This window comes from Chiloscyllium plagiosum, unplaced genomic scaffold (genome assembly GCF_037043375.1).
Source record: "Chiloscyllium plagiosum isolate Xiang-an unplaced genomic scaffold, Cpla_swu_hap1 HiC_scaffold_9, whole genome shotgun sequence".
In the NCBI taxonomy this organism is placed as follows: domain Eukaryota; kingdom Metazoa; phylum Chordata; class Chondrichthyes; order Orectolobiformes; family Hemiscylliidae; genus Chiloscyllium; species Chiloscyllium plagiosum.
The window spans coordinates 79,616,765-79,641,194 of record NW_028270147.1 but is presented as its reverse complement, the minus strand read 5'-3'; the positions used below and the strand labels follow the sequence as shown (position 1 = coordinate 79,641,194).

Genomic DNA, 24,430 nt, shown 5'->3' with positions numbered 1-24,430 from the left:
ACTTCTATATACACTATATACACTTCTCCTACGCTCTAAAGAAAATAAGTTCTAGCTTGTCCAACCTCTTCCTATAAGTCGGACTGTTGAATCCTGGCAACATCCTTGTAAATTTCTCTGCACTCTTTCCAGTTTAATAACATCCTTCCTACAGCAAGGTGACCAAAACTGAACACAAGACTCCAAGTGCGGCCTCACCAACATCTTGTGCAACTGCAACATAACTTACCAACTTCTATACTCAATGCCCTGACTGTTGGGGAAAGTGTGCCAAAAGCCATCTTCACTGCCCTGTCTACCTATGACTCAACATTCAGAGGACAGTGCACCTGAACCCCAAGGTCCCTCTGTTCCACTACATTTCTTCGGACCATACCATTCACCATGAAACTCCTACCTTTATTTGACTTTCCAAAATGCAAGACCTCACACTTATCTACATTAAACTTTTGTTCTGGATAATCAAGAGTTCACATAAGCAATGTGAAAACATGCACTGAGTAATAGGCAAGTATATACATCATTGTTATACTTTATTTACAGCAAAAATCACTTAAATAATAATGCAACTTCGCCTTAAGTAAAACTTACTGGCAGACAGCCTTCCAATCACACCCTGAGCTATTTGGAAATTGCAGTAGATCATGGTATTTGAGGAGAAATTGACTTGAAAATGAATCAACTGTTGATAATTTGTGTGATATTTCACTTAAGCTTTAATAATTGGTCAGAATAACATCGCGGTATTTGAGGTATATCATTTTTGCCAGTTTACCAAGAGTGCTAGTTCATAAAGCACCAGTTCAAACAAAGTTTGCTGTACTTTTAAGGAGGTGGTTCCAGGATTTTGACTCAGTAATATTTATGCAAGTGATATATATTTCCAAGTCAGAATGATGAGCAGCTTGGAGATGAACTTGTCACCACAGAGAGATTAGATTACATTACATTACAGTGTGGAAACAGGCCCTTCGACCCAACAAGTCCACACCGACCCGCCGAAGCGCAACCCACCCATACCCCTATATTTACCCCTTACCTAACACTACGGGCAATTTAGCATGGCCAATTCACCTGACCTGCACATCTTTGGACTGTGGGAGGAAACCGGAGCACCCGAAGGAAACCCACGCAGACACGGGGAGAACGTGCAAACTCCACACAGTTAGTCACCTGAGGTGGGAATTGAACCCGGGTCTCCGGCGCTGTGAGGCAGCAGTGCTAACCACTGTGCCACCATGCCGCCCATGTGTCTGCTGCCCTTGTCCTTCTAGACAGTTGTGATCGAATGGTTTAGAAGGTGCAGCTTAAGGAGTCTAGGTAAATTTGTGAAGTGTGTCTTGTAGATTGTTAACACTGCTGCTACTGAAGGTCAGTGATGGAGGGACTGATTATTTGTGGTTATGATGCCTATAGGACAAGTTGCATTGTCATGCTGTTATCGAGCTTCTTGAGTGTTGTTGGAGCTGCACCCATTCAGGCAAATGGAGAGTGTTCCTTCATCTTTGTAATTTGTACATGGTGAGCAGGCGTTGGGGAGCATGGAAATGAGTTACTTGCTGCAGAATTCCTAGGCTCTGACTTGCTCTTGTAGCTACAGGATTTATATGGCTGGTCAGTTCAGTTTCTGGTCAATGGTAAACCCAAGGATGTTGATAATGGGGGAATGCTATGCTGGTAATGCCATTGAATGTGCAGAGGCATTGGTTAGATGGCCTCTTATTAAAGATGGTTATTGCCTGGGCATTTGTGAGGCACAAATGTGACTTGCCATGTCAGTCCAAACCTCAATATTGTCCAGGTGCTGATGCAGGTAGACATGGACCTCTGAGAAGTCACAAGCGGTGCTGAAAATTCCACAGTCATCAGCGACATTCCCACTTCTGACCTTATGATGAAGCAAAGGTGACAGATAAAGAGAGGTGAATTTAGGACAGTACCCTGAAGAATAATGTGGTGCAGTAAAAGTGTCCTTACTCTGAATCAGGCTTTGCCTGAAACGTCGATTTCGAAGCTCCTTGGATGCTGCCTGAACTGCTGTGCTCTTCCAGCACCACTAATCCAGAATGTGGTTTCCAGCATCTGCAGTCATTGTTTTTACCTCGTGTCCTTACTCTGAGACAGGAGACCTGGGTTCAAATCTCTCATGTACCAGAGGTGTGTAATAACACTTCTGAACAAGTTGATTAAATCTATCTACCCTGAGGAATACTTGCTAAGAGTTGGAATTGAAGATACCTAGAGATAACTGACCTCCAACAATAACAACCATCTTCCTTTGTGCTTTGAATGACTCCAAATAGTGGACAATTTTCTACATGGTCAGGCAGATAGATGCCAGTTTTGTAACTTCTGGAACAGCTTGGCTTGGTGCACAGCAAGTTCTGGAGGTCTTCAGTACTATTGCCAGAACATTGTCAGGGTCCATACCCTTTGCAATATGCAGCGCCTCCATCATTTCATGGTATCATTTGGAGTTAACTGAACTGGCTGTAGACTGACATCAGTGACAGTGGAGACCTCCAAAGGCTGAGATGGATCACCCCTTCAGCAATCTGGCTGCAGATTAGCTTCAGCCTAATCTTTTGAACTGATATGCTGGGCTCCCCTATAACCGACAACTGGAGTATTTGTGGAGCCTTTTCCTTCAATTAATTGTTTTAATTGTTCCACCAACATTCAGGACTATATGTGGCAGGACTGCTGAGTTTAGATCTGATCAGTTGATTGAGAGATTGATTAGTTTTGTTTATTGCTGCTTATGCTGTTTAGCATATGAGGAATTCTGTTTTGTAAGTTCACCAGGTTGAAACTACATTCTTTGGTATGCATGGTGTGGCTCCTGACATGTCCTCCTACACTCCCATTGTGTATCTTGACTCGAAAATAATTGCAGATTGGGCTCAGCATATTCCTCCCGCCCACCCCATTCTACAATTACCATTGAGTCAGTGAACCAACCGTACAACAAGGAAGCGTGCAGGAGAGCATGTCAGGAGCAGCACCATGAGATTTCGTTTCTGAATTGAGAGGAAACACAGTGTGGGAATTCTCTGAATATTATTTAGGCCTCATTTGCAAAGCAGTGAAATATTGTGTAAAGTTGTTCCATCTCAGAGGAGCTACCTTTATTTATTACCTTCCATCTTTCCACTGTTATATTTGGCTCTTCCTTTGCCCCAGGAAAAGTCTTCTGCAGAAATCAATTACAAATGCATAGAAACTTTTCACAATCCTTCTCAGAAAAGGTGCTCCATAACTGGAATGAATAGCAAATGCTTACAGCTCTAATTTCTGGGTAAAATCTCTGAAAGCCTCTGAATGATTTAATGCATATCCTAACCAGGTATAGATATCAATCAGGGTTTTCTAGTCAGCATCGCTCAATGGGAATTATGCATGTGAAAAACCGTTTCCTTAACCTACCGACAAATTCAGAAGATTTGTTCAGAAGACTGTGTACAACTGGCTGTACTTAACCTTAAAAACCTAATGCTTGAAGCATCTGCCACTTGGTGGCGATTTTGTTTAATTACAAATAAAGATGAAACAATGCACCATTGAAACAACAAAAACATGTGTTTAGAAAAGCAGAACAGAAAGAATCCATGAATGGTTTGTCAGCTTTATGTCTGATTTTATGTATGTTTCAAATACAAATGAGTGCAAGTACAAAACAAGGCATGCCAAAATGTTTGAGGATAGCTTTTCTATTGCTTCACAGAGAGACATGTTGTTGAAACTTTCAATCTTTCAGTCAAACAAATGCAAAATACAAAATTGCAAACCAGCACAATTATTTATATTATAGAAGAAAATGGTGCTGACTGGTTGGAAACAATTTCTGATTGCCTTTTCCACGGCAACGCTATGGCCAACATGGAACCACAAACTCACCATGTTCCTATGCAATTTCAAAGGGGTGAAAAGATTGTATTCATGTTTGCAGAGAATAGGTCCCTACATCTAAATGTATGACACCTCTAGCAAACTTAAATTAACTTGATTGGTGATTTTGGTATAGATACTAGCATATTCGCATTTATTTGCATTTTAAGTGCGAGCAGCAGTGGAGGTAGGACAAACTCGGAAGACTGCAGATAAGGTAAGGCAGTTTTTATTAAAATTACTTACTGGTAGTGGGCAGTGGTGTTTTTCTCTTTCACAAAAGGAGCGGGAGCAGCGGACAAAGTGACGGGGACCAGAGGGGTAGCCGGGAAGGTAAGTAGTGAGTATAAATACTCACCCTTCGACGCTAACGGTCATTTTAAGTGCGAACAGCAGCGGAGGAGCGGGAGCAGCGGAGGTAGTGACGTGGACCGGAGGGGCAGCCGAGAAGGAAAGCAGTGACCATATATATCAGCAAGGCGGCTAAACCCGAGACTCTACTACTGTAGTGTCTCCCACCTGCCCTCCTCCTCTAACCTAGTTAATAAGTAGGAAGAGCGGGAGCGACAACCAGGAGACTGCCGGTAATATATCTGGGCAGTGGCTGAACCCGAGACACGTGTTGTGTCTCCCACCACCACTACCCACCCCCCCCAACCAAAAATAGGACTCTGGTTTGTTAAGGTCAGGATTTTCTATTTCTTTACTGGTGAATGGTTAAAAAATTACTTTTTATGGCTTATCTATTAATTGCTTTTTAGAAAAAGACTATAGCAGAGAGGTATCAGAAAGTATTTTAACTCAAACCTGTACAAAGTAATAAAGTAATTAACTAAGCAGAGATGGCTGGGCAGGTGATGTGCTGTTGCTGTATGATGTGGGAGCTGGCTGGTCCCATTGTGAATGGCAGTGACCATATCTGCAGATAGTGTTGGTTGCTGGAAGAACTCCGGATCAGAGTTGATGATCTGGAATCTGAGCTTTAAGCACATCCGGAAGGGGGAGAGTTACCTGGACGCTTTGTTTCAGGAGGCAGTCACACCTGGGAGATTAAGTAATTCACATTCAGTTAGTGATCAAGGACATCAGAGTGTGACTGTAAGTGAGGCAGGCAGGGAGAGCTTGAGTTCAGGAGTGCAGGAGCCTCAGCCCTTGATCTTGTCCAACAGGTATGAGATTCTTGCTCCAATACGGATGAGGAAAAGAGCTCTGGACAGGATGAGCCAGCTGACCACGGCACCATGGTGCAGAAGGCCATTCAAGAGGGGGGAGCAAAAAGACAAGTAGTTGTTATAGGGGATTCTATAATTAGGGGGACAGATAGTATCCTATGCAAGCCGGATCAGGAGTCTCGCATGGTGTGTTGCCTGCCCAGTGCCAGGGTGCGGGACATCTCCGACTGGCTTGAAAGGATATCGGAGCGGGAGGGGAGAATCCAGTTGTTGTGGTCCACGTTGGACTAACAACATAGGCAAAGCTAGGGTAGAGGACCTGTTTGGGGATTATCAAGCACTAGGAAGGAAATTGAAGTACAGGTCCTCAAGGGTCATAATCTCCAGATTACTGCCCGAGCCACGTGCCAATTGGCATAGGGATAAGAAAATTAGGGAAATAAACACGTGGCTAAGGGATTGGTGTGGGAAAGAGGGATTCCATTTCATGGGGAATTGGCATCAGTTTTGGAACGGGGGGATCTGTACCGTTGGGACGGTCTCCACCTGAACCGATCTGGTACCAATGTTCTAGCGAAGAGGGTAAATAGGGTGGTCAGTAGGACTTTAAACTTCTGAGTTGGAGGGAAGTGAAAGTGAAAGCGACAGGGAGTATGGAGTTAAATGGAAAAATAAGCAGGAGGATAGCATGTATGCAGGTGGATTTAACCTTGAGGCAGATTAGGAATGCAACAAAAAGGAAGGATAACTTAGGACATCTTATGACTTCCAATATCTCTAATGATAAAAATGTTAGCATTAAGGCACTTTACCTGAATGCTCGTAGCATTCGTAACAAAGTAGATGAACTAGCTGCATAGATCATCGTGAATGATTATGATGTGGTACGCATCACAGAGACATGATTGCAGGGGGGTTCAGGACTGGCAGTTAAACATCCAAGGAAAAAGCTGGAGAATTTAATAAGTACTTTGCGTCAGTCTTCACAGTGGAAGACATGAGTAATATCCCAACAATTAAAGGGAGTCAGGGGGCTGAGTTGAGTATGGTTGCTATTACAAAAGAGATAGTGCTAGAAAAGCTAAAAGGTCTTAAAATTGATAAATCTCCCGGCCCAGATGGGCTACATCCTAGAGCTCTGAGGGAGGTGGCTGAAGAAATAGCGGAGGCGTTGGTTGAGATCTTTCAAAAGTCACTGGAGTCAGGGAAAGTCCCGGATGATTGGAAGACCGCTGTTGTAACCCCATTGTTCAAGAAAAGATCAAGACAAAAGATGGAAAATTATAGGCCAATTAGCCTAACCTCGGTTGTTGGTAAAATTCTAGAATCCATCGTTAAGGATGAGGCTTCTACATTCTTGGAAGAGTAGGGTCGGATTAGAACAAGTCAACATAGATTTAGTAAGGGGAGGTCGTGCCTGACAAACCTGTTAGAATTCTTTGAAGAGGTGACAAGTAGGTTAGACCAGGGAAACCCAGTGGATGTGGTCTATCTCGACTTCCAAAAGGCCTTTGATAAGGTGCCACACGGGAGGCTGCTGAGTAAGGTGAGGGCCCCTGGTGTTCTAGGTGAGCTACTGGCACAGATTGAGGATTGGCTGTCTGACAGAAGGCAGAGAGTTGGGATAAGAGGTTATTTTTCGGAATGGCAGCCGGTGACAAGTGGTGTCCCACAGGGTTCAGTGTTGGGGCCGCAGCTGTTCATGTTATATATTAATGATCTGGATGAAGGGACTGGGGGCATTCTAGCGAAGTTTGCCGATAATATGAAGATAGGTGGACAGGCAGGTAGCACTGAGGAAGTGGGGAGGCTGCAGAAGGATCTAGACAGTTTGGGAGAGTGGTCCAGGAAATGGTTGATGAAGTTCAATGTGAGCAAATGCGAGGTCTTGCACTTTGGGAAAAAGAATACAAGCATGGACAACTTTCTAAACGGTGAGAAAATTCATAAAGCCAAAGTACAGAGGGATCTGGGAGTGCTAGTCGAGGATTCTCTAAAGGTAAACATGCAGGTTGAATCTGTGATTAAGAAAGCGAATGCAATGTTGTCATTTATCTCAAGAGGGTTGGAATATAAAAGCAGCGATGTGCTACTGAGACTTTATAAAGCACTGGTTAGGCCCCATTTGGAGTACTGTGTCCAGGTTTGGGCCCCACACCTCAGTCGGGACATACTGGCACTGGAGCGTGTCCAGAGGAGATTCACATGGATGATCCCTGGAATGGGAGGTCTAACATACGAGGATTGGCTGAGGATCCTGGGATTGTACTCATTGGAGTTTAGAAGGTTAAGGGGAGATCTAATAGAAACTTACAAGATAATACATGGCTTGGAAAGGGTGGACTCTGAGAAATTGTTTCTGTTAGGCGAGGAGACTAGGACCCGTGGGCACAGCCTTAAAATTAGAGGGGGTCAATTCAGAACAGAAATGCGGAGACATTTCTTCAGCCAGAGAGTGGTGGGCCTGTGGAATTCATTGCCGCGGAGTGCAGTGGAGGCCGGGACGCTAAATGTCTTCAAGGTAGAGATTGATAAATTCTTGATGTCACAAGGAATTAAGGGCTACAGGGAGAATGCAGGTAAGTGGAGTTGAAATGCCCATCAGCCATGATTAAATGGCAGAGTGGACTCGATGGGCTGAATGGCCTTACTTCCACTCCTGTGTCTTATAGTCTTATGGTTTTATTCAACAAGTGCTGTAGAATCAGGGAATCTTATCGAACAGTTGACATTTTGTTTTAGATTTTGCAAGCATAGGCTGTTTTGAATACAGTATGCACCCAGCCAATTACCAGCAACTGGAGGAACATATTTAAATTGATCAGCTATTCGATAACTATAGAAACAAGCTATATTTTTGCCAATGCAGAATTTGGTGAAGTATTTGTATAGGTTCCCCTTTTGTACTTTTAGTTCCTTGTGGCAAGGTCCTGACTTGTCTCCATGGTACTAACATGGTATTACACAAACTCCCTCAACACACTCAGTTTTCCATCATGTTGGGAGATGCTGTAGTTCCTCTGCCCCACTTGCCACCCCAAGCAATTCAATATAACTCAGATCCACAACTCGGAAGTGTAGCACTCAACACTGGCATTGCCTCTAATCAATTTCAGGAGATAACATGAATCAATTCAGTATTGTCATTTTTAAGGGCAACATCTGCGCTTACTTGATCTCTATAGCCTTTAAGCCTTTAGTTATAATTTTGGGCAATGATAATGAACCTTCAAGAAGTTGCTGTTTCAAGGTTAGAGTTAGGACAAAACATGTTAACACCTAAAAGTCCTGATGTTGACATAAGGAGCTAGAAATTTATTTAGGCCTATTTTCAGACCACATTCAAAGCAGAACTCATTTCAACTGGCCAACCATAACAGCCTGGTTCACATCACAGCCACCTGGCAAAACATGCAAGCCTTGAGCATTCCCAAGCTATGCAAACAGGTCTCCGAGTTTTAGATCTTTTCAACCAGATTGCACATTACTTTCGAATCATTCTCTCCTTTTGTGTCCTCAAACAACTAACCTCTTCCCCAGTGATTCACTTCTTCTCAAGAAATCTGTGCTCTTGCCTTTGCTCCCTGTTCATATGTTTGCATCTGTCTCTTTGTCCCTCGTGTTTGTACTCCCTTATACCTGCAACTTTTGTGTGCCTGCCAGCAGTTTCTTTCCTAACTCTCGTGCTGCCACCGCCCCCAACCTCACTGTCTGTATTGGTTCCAGGTCAAGGATCACCAAACCACATCAGCCAGTATTTCTTATGATTCAAGAACGTTAATCCATTTACAAATTATACCAACTCTTTAAAGTTGGTTTCAAACATTCTCAAATCAATTACAGATTCAACTGACTATGAGAAATAATAATTGCCATATTACACTGATTCTGGGACAAAGATTGCCATAGCCCTCCAGCTTCCTCCCAATGTGCTGAAACATATTGTGTCAAAGATGTACACATCAGGTGATCCAGTACATTTGCAGTTATGCTCCACAACCGCACACTGTCCTAACATACTCATCAAAATGTAAATTCTTTCACGTTTCTTATAGTGATCTTCTATCCACAGCCAGATTGACCCTTCCAAGGCAAATCCTCCCAGAGAAAGGAAATCAGATGGCAATTTAACATGCATATACATAACTCTAATGCTGCTTTATGACAGCATAAATCCAAACTGCACTACACAAGTGCCTCCTAGTGTTCAGTTGAAGAACAATGTTAATTAGAGTCATACAGCACATAAACAGACTCTTCAGTCCAACCAGTCCATATCAAACATAATCCCAAATTAACTAGTCCCACCTGCCTGCTCCTGGCCCATATCCCTCCAAACATTTCTTATTCATGTATCTATCCAAATGTCTTTTAAACATTGTAATTGCACCCGCATCCACTACTTTCTCAGAAAGACCAATCCACAAGCAGACTACCCTCTGTGTAAAGAATTTGCCTTTTGTCTTTTTTTAAATCTCTCTCCTCTCACCTGCAAAATGTGCTGCCTAACACTTGAAATCCCCCATCCAAGGGAAAAACAGATACCATTAACTGTATCTATACCACGCATTATTTTATAAACTTCTATCAAATTGACTGTCAACCCCCTATGCTCCAGTGAAAACAGTCCCAGCCTATTCAGCCTTTATAAGTCAAACCTTCCATACCTGGCAACATGCAAATCTCCAGCGTAATAATACCCTTCCTATAACTGGAACCCAATAATCCAGAAGAGGCCTTACCAATAGTATGTACAACCTCAACATGACTTCCAACTCAAATACTCAAAAGGACTGGCAAGCATGCCAAACGTCTTTTTAACCATGCTGTCTATATGTGATAAAAATTTCAAAGAATTATGTACCTGTCCTTATGTTCTACAATACTACCTAAGGCCCTATCATTAATTGTATAAGTCTTACCCTTGTGCATCACTGGATCCAAAACATTAACAGATGCTGCCAGACCTGCTGAACTTTTCCAGCAACTTCTGTTTGTGCAAAATGAAAATTAAGTGGATTTTAATTTGGAGGATGAATAATTTTTTTTTGGATGGCAAGCAGATTTAAATTATTAGGCAGTATTTGAATGCAATTTTGTCTTCATGCACAGGGTGTGAATTTTATAGATTTAAAACAGCAAACTCACTCAACAGAAAAAGAAAACAATTATACTAAATTTACTGGGCTGCTAGACGGAACAATTCTAAAATGCTAGGGGTGAAGGATGAGCAAAACAATTGTAAGTTTCACATCTTTATTTGAGGCTTTGATCAGTTTTAAATCTATTCTTTCAACAATACTATCCTGAGAAATAAACAGTCCAAATTCTAGATATCTGCAATGCTGTCTGCTATGACCTCATCCCATCAGATGGAAAAGGACACAAGAAACAAAAGTGGTGCATTAAATAGCAGTCAAAAAGATCTTTTTACCTCATTGCTGCTTAGGCAATTATTACTTAACTGATGTATTCCTGAAAATCTCAGGTGAAAATTTGTTGATATTTCAAAATAAACAAAATTTCTACTACTAGGATCAAATCCTGTTTTTCTCCAGAGTATTGGTGTCCTCAGACAACTCAAACTTGCAATCACTGAGCTTAATTTGACTTTCAGAATGGGAAAAAAAAAATACGTGGAAGAGGAACAAATACTTATGTAAAACAACTCTTGAAAATAATTTTTATTTAGCATTTATCTTGTCATGCACCTAGACAATGTCAGTACTCAACACAAGACAGAGAAATCTTGAAATTAGGGTTGGACAGTGTTGCAGCACTTGAACAACTTTTAAGGACAGAAAAAGATATATTTTAAAAACCTCTTCTGTATTAAACATGGTACATAGTGCATGCACGTGATGCAAATGAAGAACATTTAACAGTCTTGTACGAGACATATAATTACAAATGAGAGTGCTTTGCACTCATTAACTATACGAAAAGTCCACTGGTTATAGGTCAGATTCTACTTCTTAAAACAGAATTATCAGCAGCAAATGGTCACAAAGTTAACGCAGGGAAGTTTCACTTGGCTTCTTGAGCTTTCTTGGCATTCTGTTTTTCTTTAGCCTGTGTTGGTAAACAGATAGATGATTTTGTCATGTGAATCCAGCAAGATGTATTCAACTTTTTGTTTCTTCCTATCGTTTCACGGTATTCCATAATTGTAGATGTACGAGAGAAACTACGAGTGATCTATCGGCCCTCATATCCATATGCTCAATAGTGTCTAGTCCAAAGTATATTGTGAGAGGTATAGTTGGCAATTATGCACGAGGAAATTACACCAATGTGATTCTTCACTGCACTGTCATAACTGCACTGCACATATCATTTAAAATTCCTAATGGTGCTTATAAGCCAAGCCAACCTGTAAACTTTTCAAACCATTAGCTAAATCATAAACTGCATTTAAGTGACTTTAGACATTGTTAAAAATACTTAACATTTAAGAAAATAAATCAAAATATACCCATACATTACATACTTTCATATAATTGGCCCATTGTCACTTGATCAAAATAACAAACACAGCGAACATACTCCATGTCAAGACAGATCACTGCGATCTGATTATTCATGATGCCATTAGTGGGGAGTTGTCTGTATTTGCATCTTTCTAAAATAACAAATAGCCTTATGCATAGTGCCTTTTTTCATTAGGACTGTGCTCCAAGCCTCCAAGCTAACTATTATTGGTTTTGTCAAACCCTGTTACAAAGCATTGGAGCAGTAGGCATTGCTCTTCATTTCAAAAATACACAGTTCCAGTTTACCAACAACAATAGAGGTTCTTCAGATCAATGATTTCTGCTCCTGTTCCCTCTTCGGGGATCTTCATACTTGTGCATCACTCACCCAATCGCCATCTTGAACAGAATCAAGTACAGGCTGGAAAGATTCACAGTTGGCCTTCCTGTCCTTTCACCATTTGAGTCTCTTACGTAGCTAATTAATAATCATGTGAAGGCTTCAGCCTACTGCCACTGTGATTAATCCAGCAGCAAGCAGACCTGCCAATATTCCGCATCCCAGAAGCAAAGAGTGAGGGTTGCTCGGCAAATATTGGGGGTATGGGGAGTCTTGACCAAAGTCAAACAGTGCCTGATTGAGGACATGGGACAAAGGGCAGTGAGTACCCACTGAGAATCACTTTTCTTCTCTAATTTTCAACACCCGGCATCCCTTAACCCCCATGACCCTTAACCTTGGAGCTCCCCATTCCCTGCAAAAATCACATTTTTCACCCATGCCCTTGGATTCAAGGGTTCTGACAGTAGCCAGGGCCAGCTTGATGGTGCTGCCAGGCACATGAGCTCCTGGCGGTCTAGTCTCGAATCCCTGGGGAGCTAATTGAACAGGAAGGCTTTACCAGTGTGCTTGGAACGGTTTAACTACAAGAATACAGTGAGTCTTCCTTGGTACAGACAACATGGGTCTCTTATTAGCTCTCCAGATGGATAGGCAAGGTGCCCAGCGTCAATGGAAGATTCCACTCCAGGAGTGCAGCTGACCTGCTCACAGGCCTACATTTGTGTTACCCTTGAAACAAGAAGCAGAAGAGCATATTTAAAATAGCATTGATTTGGTTTTCTTCTTTTTAAGCTCCGTGCTGATTTGGCACTCCCTAAATAACTTTTACCAAATCACCAAGTGGAGCATCTCAATCTAAAATTCAGGTCCTACCATGCAATGAAAGCACAGAACACCATTGCAAGATAATAGCTGGACCTGTAAAGTATACAAAGATTTAATCATTTGAAATTAATACATTAATAAAACCGGACAAGTATGAAGCATGTTACTTTGCCTCCAACATCACACAGAGTGCGTTCACTCTGTCCACACCTCTCATGACCTTATTCACTTCTGTCAGATCCCACTGCAGTTTCCTACACTCTAAAGAAAAAAAGTCCTTGCTTGTCCAACCACCCCCTAGAAGTCAGACCCTTGAATCCTGGCAACATTCTTGTAAATTTCTTCTGCACTCTTTCCAGTTTTAATATAATCTTTCCTATAGCAAGGTCTATCAAGACCACAAGCAGTATAACTGTCGAAGGTGGTGGTTCACTTTTACAAAAACAATGTCGATATTAAATGCCCACATTCCTTGAATGAATTATAAATAAAGAGATACTTGCCTTTTCTACTAGTGGTATTAACTGCTGGTGCTCTGCCAATGTCTTCAAAAGTTCCATGATAAAGGGCAGATAATTGTGCTTTCTTCTGACATTTTCAATCTGAGACAAGACAAGACACAATGAAGTGAGCTCATATACTGCAATATATACATCTAGAACACCCAGTGACACTCATCCAGCACATGACTTGTCAAATTTGTTATCATTTGTAAGTACCACTCGTTGGGGGTAGTCCAATTTGGGAACCTGGTTCACAATAATTAAAACTTGCATTCTTAAATAGTTTTTAACCATTGAAAACCAATGCAGAGACAGAGTCAGCAAAAATAAGTGATTAAGCAAAGAATGAGCTACTAGATGGAATATCCCAATATTTAATTAAAAACTAAGGTTTTTGAGAGATCTTAGAGAAAGAAGAAGCGCAAGGTAGAACTGCAAGGGAATTTCAGGACAGAATTCCAGAGCATACGCCTGAGGTGTTTGAAGGCACATCAAAGAAGAATAGCAAACCTACAAGAAGCCAGAGTCAGAGTAAATAGAGTTCTGATCATGGGGTCATGTGGGGTTGGTGGTGGTGGTAGGGATGGAGTCAACTTCAGTGATAAGCAGACACAAATTCATAAACAGACACAGCACAATGAGAATTTTAGATGGATGGGAACTATGCAGCATGATAAAGTCAGGGTCACAGTAAGGTTGGCTTTAATGTGCAATTGAATTCAAACTGCAGAGCCTTGAGAGAAGGACCTTAAGAGCATGGAGCACAGGAGGATGACTAGGAAAGCACTGGAGTTCTTAAGTGTGGAAATAAAACATGCATTACTGAAGATTTTAAAAGGCAGATGGACTTAAGAAAGATGTGATGAAAATGAAATTAGATGTACTTTGTTATGGGAGAGGATATGGAATTGAAAGTTCAACACTTGGTGACATTCTCAGAAAGAGGATGCTGTCTGCACTGGCAGCTTGATAGGAAGCAGAGGCATGGAAGTTGTGGGAGATCGATGGTCATCTTCATTTCAACTGAAAACAGCTGATTTCTAGAGATTGATACAGGATCTGCAGGTAGCATTTCACAAATATTGTCCATCATTCATTACATATCGGCAACAAGAAGTGCCTATTTTGGCTTCTGTTTGGCATCCTCGGTGACAAAGTTGAGTAAGTCCTGATGAGCAGCATTGTTGGGATGCAAGGTATTTGCCTCATCCACGCATCCATTAGCAGTCAATGCCTACTTTTGGATTGATTCAGTCACATAATGTTTCCTCTAACTTTTGTTTGTTGTACACAGCCATTTTGCTGCACTGCACAATCCTTTTACGATTGATGCACGGTAACCCATAAGTGTTTTATCTTGTGCAAGGTCTGTTTCACGTACAGCAAATCCCTGATTGCTGCACAGCCCACCAAGTATGTTCATTACGCATGATCCTACTTAACATCCAGATCAACTTCACCACAACTGCAGAAAGCCGAGGCTGTTACATTAGTACTTCTTCAGCACCAGTCTTGCTGAACATAGAACATAGAACATTACAGCGCAGTATAGGCCCTTCAGCCCTCGATGTTGCGCCGACCTGTCATACCAATCTGAAGCCCATCTAACCTACACTATTCCATGTACGTCCATATGCTTGTCCAATGACGACTTAATTGTACTTGAAGTTGGCAAATCTACTACCATTGCAGGCAAAGCATTCCATACTACTCTGAGTAAAGAAACTGCCTCTGACATCTGTCCTATATCTAGCACCCCTCAATTTAAAGCACCCTCGTGCTCGCTGTCACCATACTTGGATAAAGGCTCTCCCTGACCACCCTATCTAACCCTCTGATTATCTTATATGCCTCTATTAAGTCACCTCTCAACCTTCTTCTCTCTAACAAAAACAGCCTCAAGTCCCTCAGCCTTTCCTCGTAAGACCTTCCCTCCATACCAGGTAACATCCTAGTAAATCTCCTCTGCATCCTTTCCAAAGCTTCCACATCCTTCTTATAATGCGGTGACCAGAACTGTACACAATACTCCAAGTGCGGCCGCACCAGAGTTTTGTACAGCTGAAGTTCATGGTAATGTTGAACCAATAATATTTGCTTTGTAATAAATCTGAATGAAATATACATTGCTTAGTACTTCCATGGCAAGCGTCTTTCCTACAATTATGTCCGGTTTTCCAACATTTTATGGTCTGATTTTACTTTCTTATTAACACAAGACAAATCATTCGAATAAGTGAGGCTAAAATACCATGCAAAGAAGCTAGTTTTGATAAAACCCACCTTATAGCGTTTTAATTTCTGATTTTCCTCTTCAATCAGCATCTGATATTTAGCGACTTCTGACTGAATCGAGTTTATGACACTGTTACTCTGATCTGTATCCATGGGTTCTTCCTGCACAGGCAAAAAAAGTGTTTTTTGAGAATGTTTTCAGCATCCAATCTATTCTATGGCATCAATTGCAGAACCATTTTTTAAATCAATGGTTCTGAGTGTACAACTTTCAGCTAGGTACAAAGATACTTGAAAGTAAAATAAAATCATGAAAACAAACAATAAAACAAGCAAATGGTTGCTACTCCACTCAGTTCTCACGAGCTGTGACTGCATCTTAAAACAGAATTCAGTTTTGCTGTATTCAAATAATCTAATAATGCAAAAACTTTCAGAACTAAATTCTACTTTGGTCTATATTTTATATTACTTACTTCAAATTATTACATAATTCAGCAGCAGCCAGTATGTGGAAAAAGTGCCAGGAAAATCGACATCATCCCAGTTTTTATAGTTTTACAATAGCTGAAAGCTAAGAGGGCAGAGGGTTTTAAAGCAAAATAACTTAAATGCTAACTTAAAAATCAGGGTCAAAGAAACATCCAAAAGAGGGATAACGAAAAGGAAGGAAACTAAAAGACAGAAATAGACACAAATGACTTAGTAAAACAGTATTACTGCAGAGCAGCAAAATGCAAATTTAGTTCAAGAATAGTCACATAACAAATGGTTAATCCACTCCGAAGAGGGACAGGTCAAACATCTGTATAAATGGTAGGGGAAAGAGATGACCAGCCACAGCTGAAATTCAGCAAGTATATGATGTCACAATTAAAACAGGTGAAATATAAAAAGAAAGTCCACGGGCAGAAAGAAGGTAGAAAATGTCCAACACAAGATAACATTAAAAAGCATCAATGGAAAGAAAAACAATTATATAAAAAGAGATCTTAATGAGTCCCAAACACAGCACAAAAATGACTGCAATTTTGAAGAATAAAAGTTAACAAATCATCGAATTCAAAAAAGTACAACTCTCAGCTTATAGCCATTTGGTAGTGATGCGACAAAAAGGAATTGAAAACAAGTGGCCAGACACATTCTGGAGCACAGATGATTTTAACTGGGTTTGTGGACCAAATTATTCCAAATACGGAAAATGCATATTATTATGCAACATGATTTCACCGGATGCTGAGGCAACATTGGAAACTAAAGGGCAACTAGAGGTTTTAAAATGAAAATGCTGAGAGGATGTCATGACTCAGCGCTGCACAATTTAGAGCTATGAATTAGAAGTGAAATTTGTTGTTCTGTTTGGGATGTGAAGTTAGAGATTCTTTTAAAACCTGGATTATAATCTCCCTCAGCATTCTCTCTGATTTTCCTCCTAATGAAACAATTTCACAGTGTGCCATTGACCAAAGTGAACACTGCACTGCACTAGTACAGTCAGCAATTGCTTCACTACAAGCTCACATTGTTCATTTAAAACTACAGGCAACCCATCAGTGTAGTTAGAGGAAGAAATTATTTGAAACCATGCAAAACATAGAAATTTCTGAATAAAAAAAAGGAACAACAAAAAAAAAACATTGCAAACATCAATCAATAGGAAAGTGAGACTTTTGAGGGCAGAACTTTTGTGATGTTATCAGTATGTTAAATTTCTATAAGAAATCAAAGGAAAAATGTGAATTTGGAAGTGATAATGCTGAAAGTCATTGCAAATTTCAAGTAGCCTTTTCAGCAAAGCTAAAAATAATCTTGGGGGGGGAGCTAACTGAGACATGAAAAAAATAGTAATGATAGTCAAATATATCTATCAAATTTGGAGACATTCACAGAAAGCCTCAATGCAAAGGCTGGCATTCCAACAAGGTGGTCAACAAGTGGAGGAGAAAGTGAGGTCTGCAGATGCTGGATCAGAGCTGAAAATGTGTTGCTGGAACAGCGCAGCAGGTCAGGCAGCATCCAGAGAACAGGAGAATCGATGTTTCGGGCATAAGCCCTTGGACAAAGCAATTGGAATCTGAGCTAATGAGGACCAAACTTTTACAAGAAACAGCTGAATAATTAATGATAACTAACCTGAAGATACAGTAAATCAACCAGTAGTTAAAATCATCTGACAGCTAAAGCATTGAGTGTTATGAATCTCTGCAGTCAGAAGGAACAAAATGGCTCAAAAATTGGGAGATTTGAGGGGCAGATACATCAAACTCCATAAATCACAAAAGACCTGGAGAAACAAGGAGCTGGTGAAGTAGATGTGATTTGTGATCCTATCTAGGCAGTAACACTACAGCTCTTAGGACTTGGAGACCCAACTTCCACAAATAAATTGACATTAGAGCTTTTCAATAAAGTTGAGAAGTGTCATCCTGCACTCCAGGGAAGATGACCAAATTTAATGTCATCTTCCCTGGAAATACCAGAGAGACAGAATGGAAGCCATTGGTTACATTTACATTTCTAATGTATTGAGACCCAAAGGATAACCAAGATCCCAGACAGAGCAGAAACTGAAGTATTGCATTTGGCAATATCTCATTTTATTACTTCTGAAGGTCTGCAGTCAATGCATTTCTTCCAATCCTTCATTTAAACGACCATTCTTCATGTTTCAAGGCCAGGCTGTGAACAGAAATCATCACAGCAGAATCCCATTCTGTCTTACACTGATGGTTAATTTTTCAGCAGAGGACATTTTGTCTGAATTTTTCTTCAGGCGAGCATGTGGACTGCAGATGCTGGAAATCAGAGTCAAGACCGTGGTGCTGGAAAAGCACAGCAGGTCCGGCAGCATCCCAGGAGCAGGAGAATCAACGTTTCAAGCATAATGCCTGATGAAGGGCTTATGCCTGAAACGTCGATTCTCCAGCTCCACGGATGCTGCTTGACCTGCAGTGCTTTTCCAGTACCACACACTCTGATTCTTCTCTCACTATTGCAAGTGTGCGGTGGTCAATTGTGATATACCAGCTGCCACCTGAACTGAAACCAGCTCAAGCCCAAACAGGAACTGAACAAGGAACCAGCTGGTCTGTTTGACTCAGTTGCAGCTTTTTACCAACCAAGCCACAAAGGGAGGAGCCATATGAAAGAGGTTTATGCCAAACAGACTCAGAGTCATAGATCCCTATAAACTAGATGTCATATAAGCTTGAGCTAAGGAAGTTACCTACAAAACAGTGTCATTGATGTTGGAAATGTTGACAAGCAGCTGGGGAATGAATAGAAAACCCAAACCATGACTTGAGATCACTAAGAGACTTTCCAAACTCTGGTAGATCGTAAACAAGTTTACTTTTTAAATTACAAGGAGGAAATACCAGATATCATCTTATATTGTCGGCATTCCTCATTTACCATGAACAAATGACAGCAAAGTACATGACAGAAATATTTGAAGTCAGTCAATGGGCAAATTGTAATGATATGCTTGCTATAATTTACAAGGCTCTTCTAAACACCAAAAACAATAATGTGAGAATGATAGATTCAGATTTTTAGGGGAAATAGTTTGTTGAAATAGGCAGATATGTGGGATAAAATTTAATACAGAAAATATGAAGTGATAAATTTAGAAAGAAGAAGGAGGAAAGACAATACGAACTAAACACTGCAATTTTAAAGATATAAGCAAGAGTGTAAAGTGACAAGGTAAATTGATAAAGCTGCTCAAAACAACACACGACCCTTAGCTTTATAAATATAGCCATGAAATACCAAAGCAAATAAGTCTGTAAACTTACATAAAATTAGCCTTGGCCAAAATAATGTATCCACTTCTTGGTCCCAAACTTTTGGAAGCAAGTCAAGGCTTGAGAGAAGAGGCAGAGATTTACCAGAATATCAGGAATGAGAAGCTCCTGCTATCGAGGACCTAAGACAAATTTCAACTGTTGTTCCAGATCAGAGAGGATTCAAAACTAAATCAGTGGCTTTGGCTAGAGTAAATCAGGAGAAACTGTTGATACCAGTAAGGGGATCAATAACCAGAGGACATTAGTTGTTTTGCCATATAACTTAAATCAGAGAAGAGAAGAAGAAAAATAGTTTTACATTTGTTGTCCTGACCAAGAATTCACTGAATGAAGGGTTCCTGGAAATAGAATCATGATGACCTCCAGAATGGATAACATGTGAAAATGTAAAAGAAATTGCAATGCTATGGGGAAAGTGCAGGGAATACAGATTAATTGGATACCTTTCAAACTTCAGTGGCCTCTTTGGTTAACAGTTCAATACTTCACGTTATTTATACAACTGTATAAGTATTGAGCTATCAACCAAAGGCTTTATCAATGAATAATGTGTTTCTGGAGTAGCAGTAATAAATTAAGACACAGAAGTGTGCTGCCAAACGTAAAGACAACAAAAGGAAATACAAAAACAGGAACCAAAGTAACAACTAAAAGCCAAGGCAAACATGCTTACAATTGGCTCCGTGAGAAAATCAGCAAAACATCAGAGATACTTAATATAGCAGAGAGGTTAATGCAAAGCAGAGAGAAAGAGGAAAAAAAGGAAAACTTAAAACACGGAAATATATGGTATTCCTTTTAATTATTGCTTTTAAGATCCAGGCGAATAATTTCTCTAGAGTGCAAAAATCTGATACATCTAAAAGAAACTAGGCCTGCCCAGGATTGATGCCTCGTTACCTTTTGACATAATTAAATGCACACTTTCCAAACAGACCATATACTAGACCAAGGGGTAGCAGCTCAGAGGGGAATAGTATCAACAGTTGCCCAGGCAACCCATTAGTCCAAAACAAGCCAGTGACTTGAGGATCGCAGGATTCCAGATTTCCCAAACTCCAGAGAAGACCAAACGTAACCTGAAAGGCATCTCATGACCCCTCAGAATTCCCAAACTGATTATTCTGTGGGAACTGTGTGGGAATCTTACATTTCAGAGGGACAATTCTCTGTCCTTCAGTACATTCTGCAGATTTATAAATTAACTCATGGGTGATGAGTGTTTCCTGCTAGGTCAAAATTAATGACCATCTCCAACTGTCCGTGAAGCTGGAGGTGAACTTCTTGAGCTGCTGCAGAGCTTGGTGTGTAGATAGATGATTGTCAGGAAGGGAGCTCAGGATTTTGATTCATCAAGAGTGAAAGAGTGGTGCTGCAATTCCAATTCTCTATCATAAATGACTTGGAAGGGAATTTGCAGTTGATATACCTGCTGCCTTTGTTCTTCTCTATCTCGCAAACGCATGACCTTTACCAGTGTCGAAGGAACCTTTTTGCTGCAGTGTATCTTGCAGAGCCATTGGCCTTGATTTTTATGAGATTGCAGAGCCATTGGCCTTGATTTTTATGTCCTCGTTGTCTACAGGAGTAGTGCCAGAAGATTGGAGGCTAGCAAATGTGGTTCCCTTGTTCAAGAAGGGGAGTAGGGATAACCCTAGTAACTATATGCCGGTGAGTCTCACTTCTGTTGTGGGCAAAGTCTTAGAGAGAATTGTAAGGGATAGGATTTATGAACATCTGGATAGGAATAATGTGATCAAGGATAGTCAGCATGGTTTTGTGAAGGGCAGGTCGTGCCTCACAAACCTTATTGAATTCTTTGAGAAGGTGACTAAGGAGGTGGATGAGGGGAAAGCGGTAGATGTGGTTATATGGATTTTAGTAAGGCGTTTGATAAGGTTCCCCATGGTAGACTACTGCAAAAAATACGGAGGTATGGCATTGAGGGTGAGTTGGAGGGTTAGATTAGGAGTTGGCTGGCTGGAAGAAGACAGAGGGTAGTAGTTGATGGCAAAGGTTCATCTTGGAGTGCCGTCACTAGCGGTGTTCCGCAAGGATCTGTTTTGGGACCATTGCTGTTTGTCATTTTTATAAATGACCTGGAGGAGGGGTTAGAAGGTTGGGTGAGCAAGTTTGCGGATGATACGAAAGTCGGAGGAGTTGTAGACAGTGAGGAAGGATGTGGCAGGTTACAGCGGGATATAGATAAGCTGCAGAACTGGATAGAGAGGTGGCAAATGGAGTTCAATGTAGCTAAGTGTGAGGTGATTCACTTTGGTAAGAGTAACAAAAAGATGGGGTACTGGGCTAATGGTCGGATACTTGGTAGTGTGGATGAGCAGAGGGATCTTGGTGTCCATGTACACAAATCTTTGAAAGTTGCCACCCAGGTAAATAGTGTGGTGAAGAAGGTATATGGCTTACTGGCTTTTATTGGTAGAGGAATTGAGTTCCGGAGTCCTGAGGTCATGTTGCAGTTGTATAAGACTCTGGTGCGGCCGCATCTGGAGTATTGTGTGCAGTTTTGGTCGCCATACTATAGGAAGGATGTGGAGGCACTGGAACGGGTGCAGTGGAGGTTTACCAGGATGTTGCCTGGTATGGTAGGAAGATCGTATGAGGAAAGGCTGAGGCACTTGGGGTTGTTTTCATTGGAGAAAAAAAGGTTTGGGGTGACTTGATAGAGGTGTACAAGATGATTAGGGGTTTAGATAGGGTCGACAGTGAGAATCTTTTTCCACGTATGGAGTCAGCTATTACAAGGGGGCATAGATTTAAATTAAGGGGGGGGTAGGTATAGGACTGAAGTTAGGGGTAGGTTCTTCACTCAGCGAGTCGTGAGTTCATGGAATGCCCTGCTAGTAGCAGTGGTGGACTCTCCCTCATTATAGGCATTTAAGCGGGCATTGGATAGGCATATGGAGGATAGTGGGCTAGTGTAGGTTAGGTGGGCTTGGATCGGCGCAACATCAAGGGCCGAAGGGCCTGTACTGCGCTGTATTCTTCTATGTTTTATGTTCTAATACATACTGCTGTCGCTAGGTGTCACTGGTGAAGGGAGTGAATGTTGAAAGTGGTGCATGTGGTGTCAAATTAAGTGATAAGGTTCTTGAGTGCAGTAGTTGCATTTCTGAAGAGGCTAGATACAGATACCCAGCCATAAAAGTGGTGCTCTGTCACAAGATAAAAAAGGCACCGTGAATCGATCAGTGATTATCACTCATCAAAAGACTCCCCCACTGTCATTGCTAAATAGGTGATACAACACATTGGCCAGAGAGTAGCTTCTCAGAATATAGGAATTGTACATCTGGATCATTCAGAATACCTGAACAGTGACCCAGGAAAATAAAGGAAGATTAAAACCTGCTTTAACTCCTGGGTAATTATACAACTGAATTCAGTCTCTTCAAGGACCCTACTGCAGGGGCATGGGAACCCAGACTGTAGCTTTAGGGTGCAGGACCTGGAGTGCAGGGAGGTTAGGAACATGGCATCAATTTCAAAGGAGGGTGCCTGTAAACAGGAAAGTGACTTGAAGTGTGTATACTTCAATGCAAGAAGTATACGAAATAAGGCAGGTGAACTTGCAGCGTGGGTTGGTACCTGGGACTTTGATGTTGTGGCTATTACGGAGACATGGGCAGAACAGGGACAGGATTGGCTGTTACAGGTCCTAGGGTTTAAATGTTTTAGTAGGGTCAGAGGTGGGGGTAAAAGAGAGGAAGGTGTGGCATTGCTTGTCAAAGATAGTATTACAGCTGTGGAAAGGACGATAGATGAAGACTCGCCATCTGAGGTAGTTTGGGTTGAGGTTAGGAATAGGAAAGGTGAGCTCACCCTGTTAGGAGTTTTTTACAGGCCTCCTAATAGTCCTAGAAATGTAGAAGAAAGGATTGCGAGGATGATTCAAGAGAAGAGTGAAAGTAATAGGGTGGTTGTTATGGGGGACTTTAACTGTCCTGATATTGATTGGGAAAGCTAAAGCTCAAGTTCGTGAGATGGGTCAGTGTTTGTCCAATGTGTGCAGGAAGGTTTCCTGACACAATATGTAGATAGGCCAACAAGAGGTGAGGCCATACTGGATTTGGTTCTGGATAACGAACCAGGCCAGGTGTTAGAATTAGAGGTAGGTGAGCACTTTGGGGACAGTGACCACAATTCGGTGACTTTTACTCTAGTGATGGAAAGGAATAAGTGTGCACTACAGGGCAAGAGTTATAGCTGGGGGCAGGGAAATTATGATGCGGTGAGGCATGACTTAGGATGTGTGGCTTGGAAAAGTAAGCTTCAAGGCAAGGGCGCAATTGATATGTGGAGCTTGTTCAAGGAGCAACTATTGAGTGTCCTTGATAAGTATGTACCCGTCAGGCAGGGAGGAAAGAGTCGTGTGAGGGAGCCGTGGTTTAATAAGGAATTGGAATCCCTTGTTAAATGGAAGAGGGCGGCCTATGTAAAGATGAGGCGTGAAGGTTCAATTGGGGCGATTGAGAGTTATAAGGTAGCCAGGAAGGACCTGAAGAGAGAGCTAAGAGTAGCAAGGAGGGGACATGAAAGGTCCTTAGTTGGTAGGATTAGGGAAAACCCTAAGGCTTTCTATAGGTATGGAAATGTGTTGCTGGAAAAGCGCAGGTCAGGCAACATCTAGGGAACAGGAGAATCGACGTTTCAGGCATTAGCCCTTCTTCAGGAATGCTGACTATCCTTGATCACATTATTCCTATCCAGATGTTCATAAATCCTATCCCTTACAATTCTCTCTAAGACTTTCTACTTAATTGTGACTCCGTATTCACATCGACAACAATGTCCTGTTTCTGAGTGAATACTGACGAAAAGTATTCATTCAGTGTCTCCCCAATCTCTTCAGCCTCCACACGCAACTTTCTATAGGTATGTCAGGAATAAAAGAATGACTAGGGTAGGAATAGGTCCAGTCAAGGATAGTAGTGGGAAGTTGCGTGTGGTGGCTGAAGAGATTGGGGAGACACTGAATGAATACTTTTCGTCAGTATTCACTCAGAAACAGGACATTGTTGTCGATGTGAATACGGAGTCACAATTAAGTAGAAAGTCTTAGAGAGAATTGTAAGGGATAGGATTTATGAACATCTGGATAGGAATAATGTGATCAAGGATAGTCAGCATGGTTTTGTGAAGGGCAGGTCGTGCCTCACAA

The 24,430-nt window shown here is 41.4% G+C and overlaps 1 protein-coding gene across 2 annotated transcripts in view; it reads right to left on the bottom strand.

The window, feature by feature from the left end:
• Positions 1–10,729: 10,729 nt before the first annotated feature.
• The window catches only part of uchl5 (ubiquitin carboxyl-terminal hydrolase L5), a 44,925-nt gene continuing 31,224 nt past the window's right edge, over positions 10,730–24,430 (bottom strand). For both annotated transcript variants that reach the window (XM_043699817.2, XM_043699818.2), the window contains exons 9-11: positions 15,488–15,601; positions 13,205–13,303; positions 10,730–11,132 (exon numbers count right to left, since the gene is read on the bottom strand). In XM_043699817.2, the coding sequence (XP_043555752.1) occupies positions 11,088–11,132; positions 13,205–13,303; positions 15,488–15,601 (258 nt within the window). In that variant the 3' untranslated portion in view covers positions 10,730–11,087. The remainder of the gene's footprint in view (positions 11,133–13,204; positions 13,304–15,487; positions 15,602–24,430) is intronic.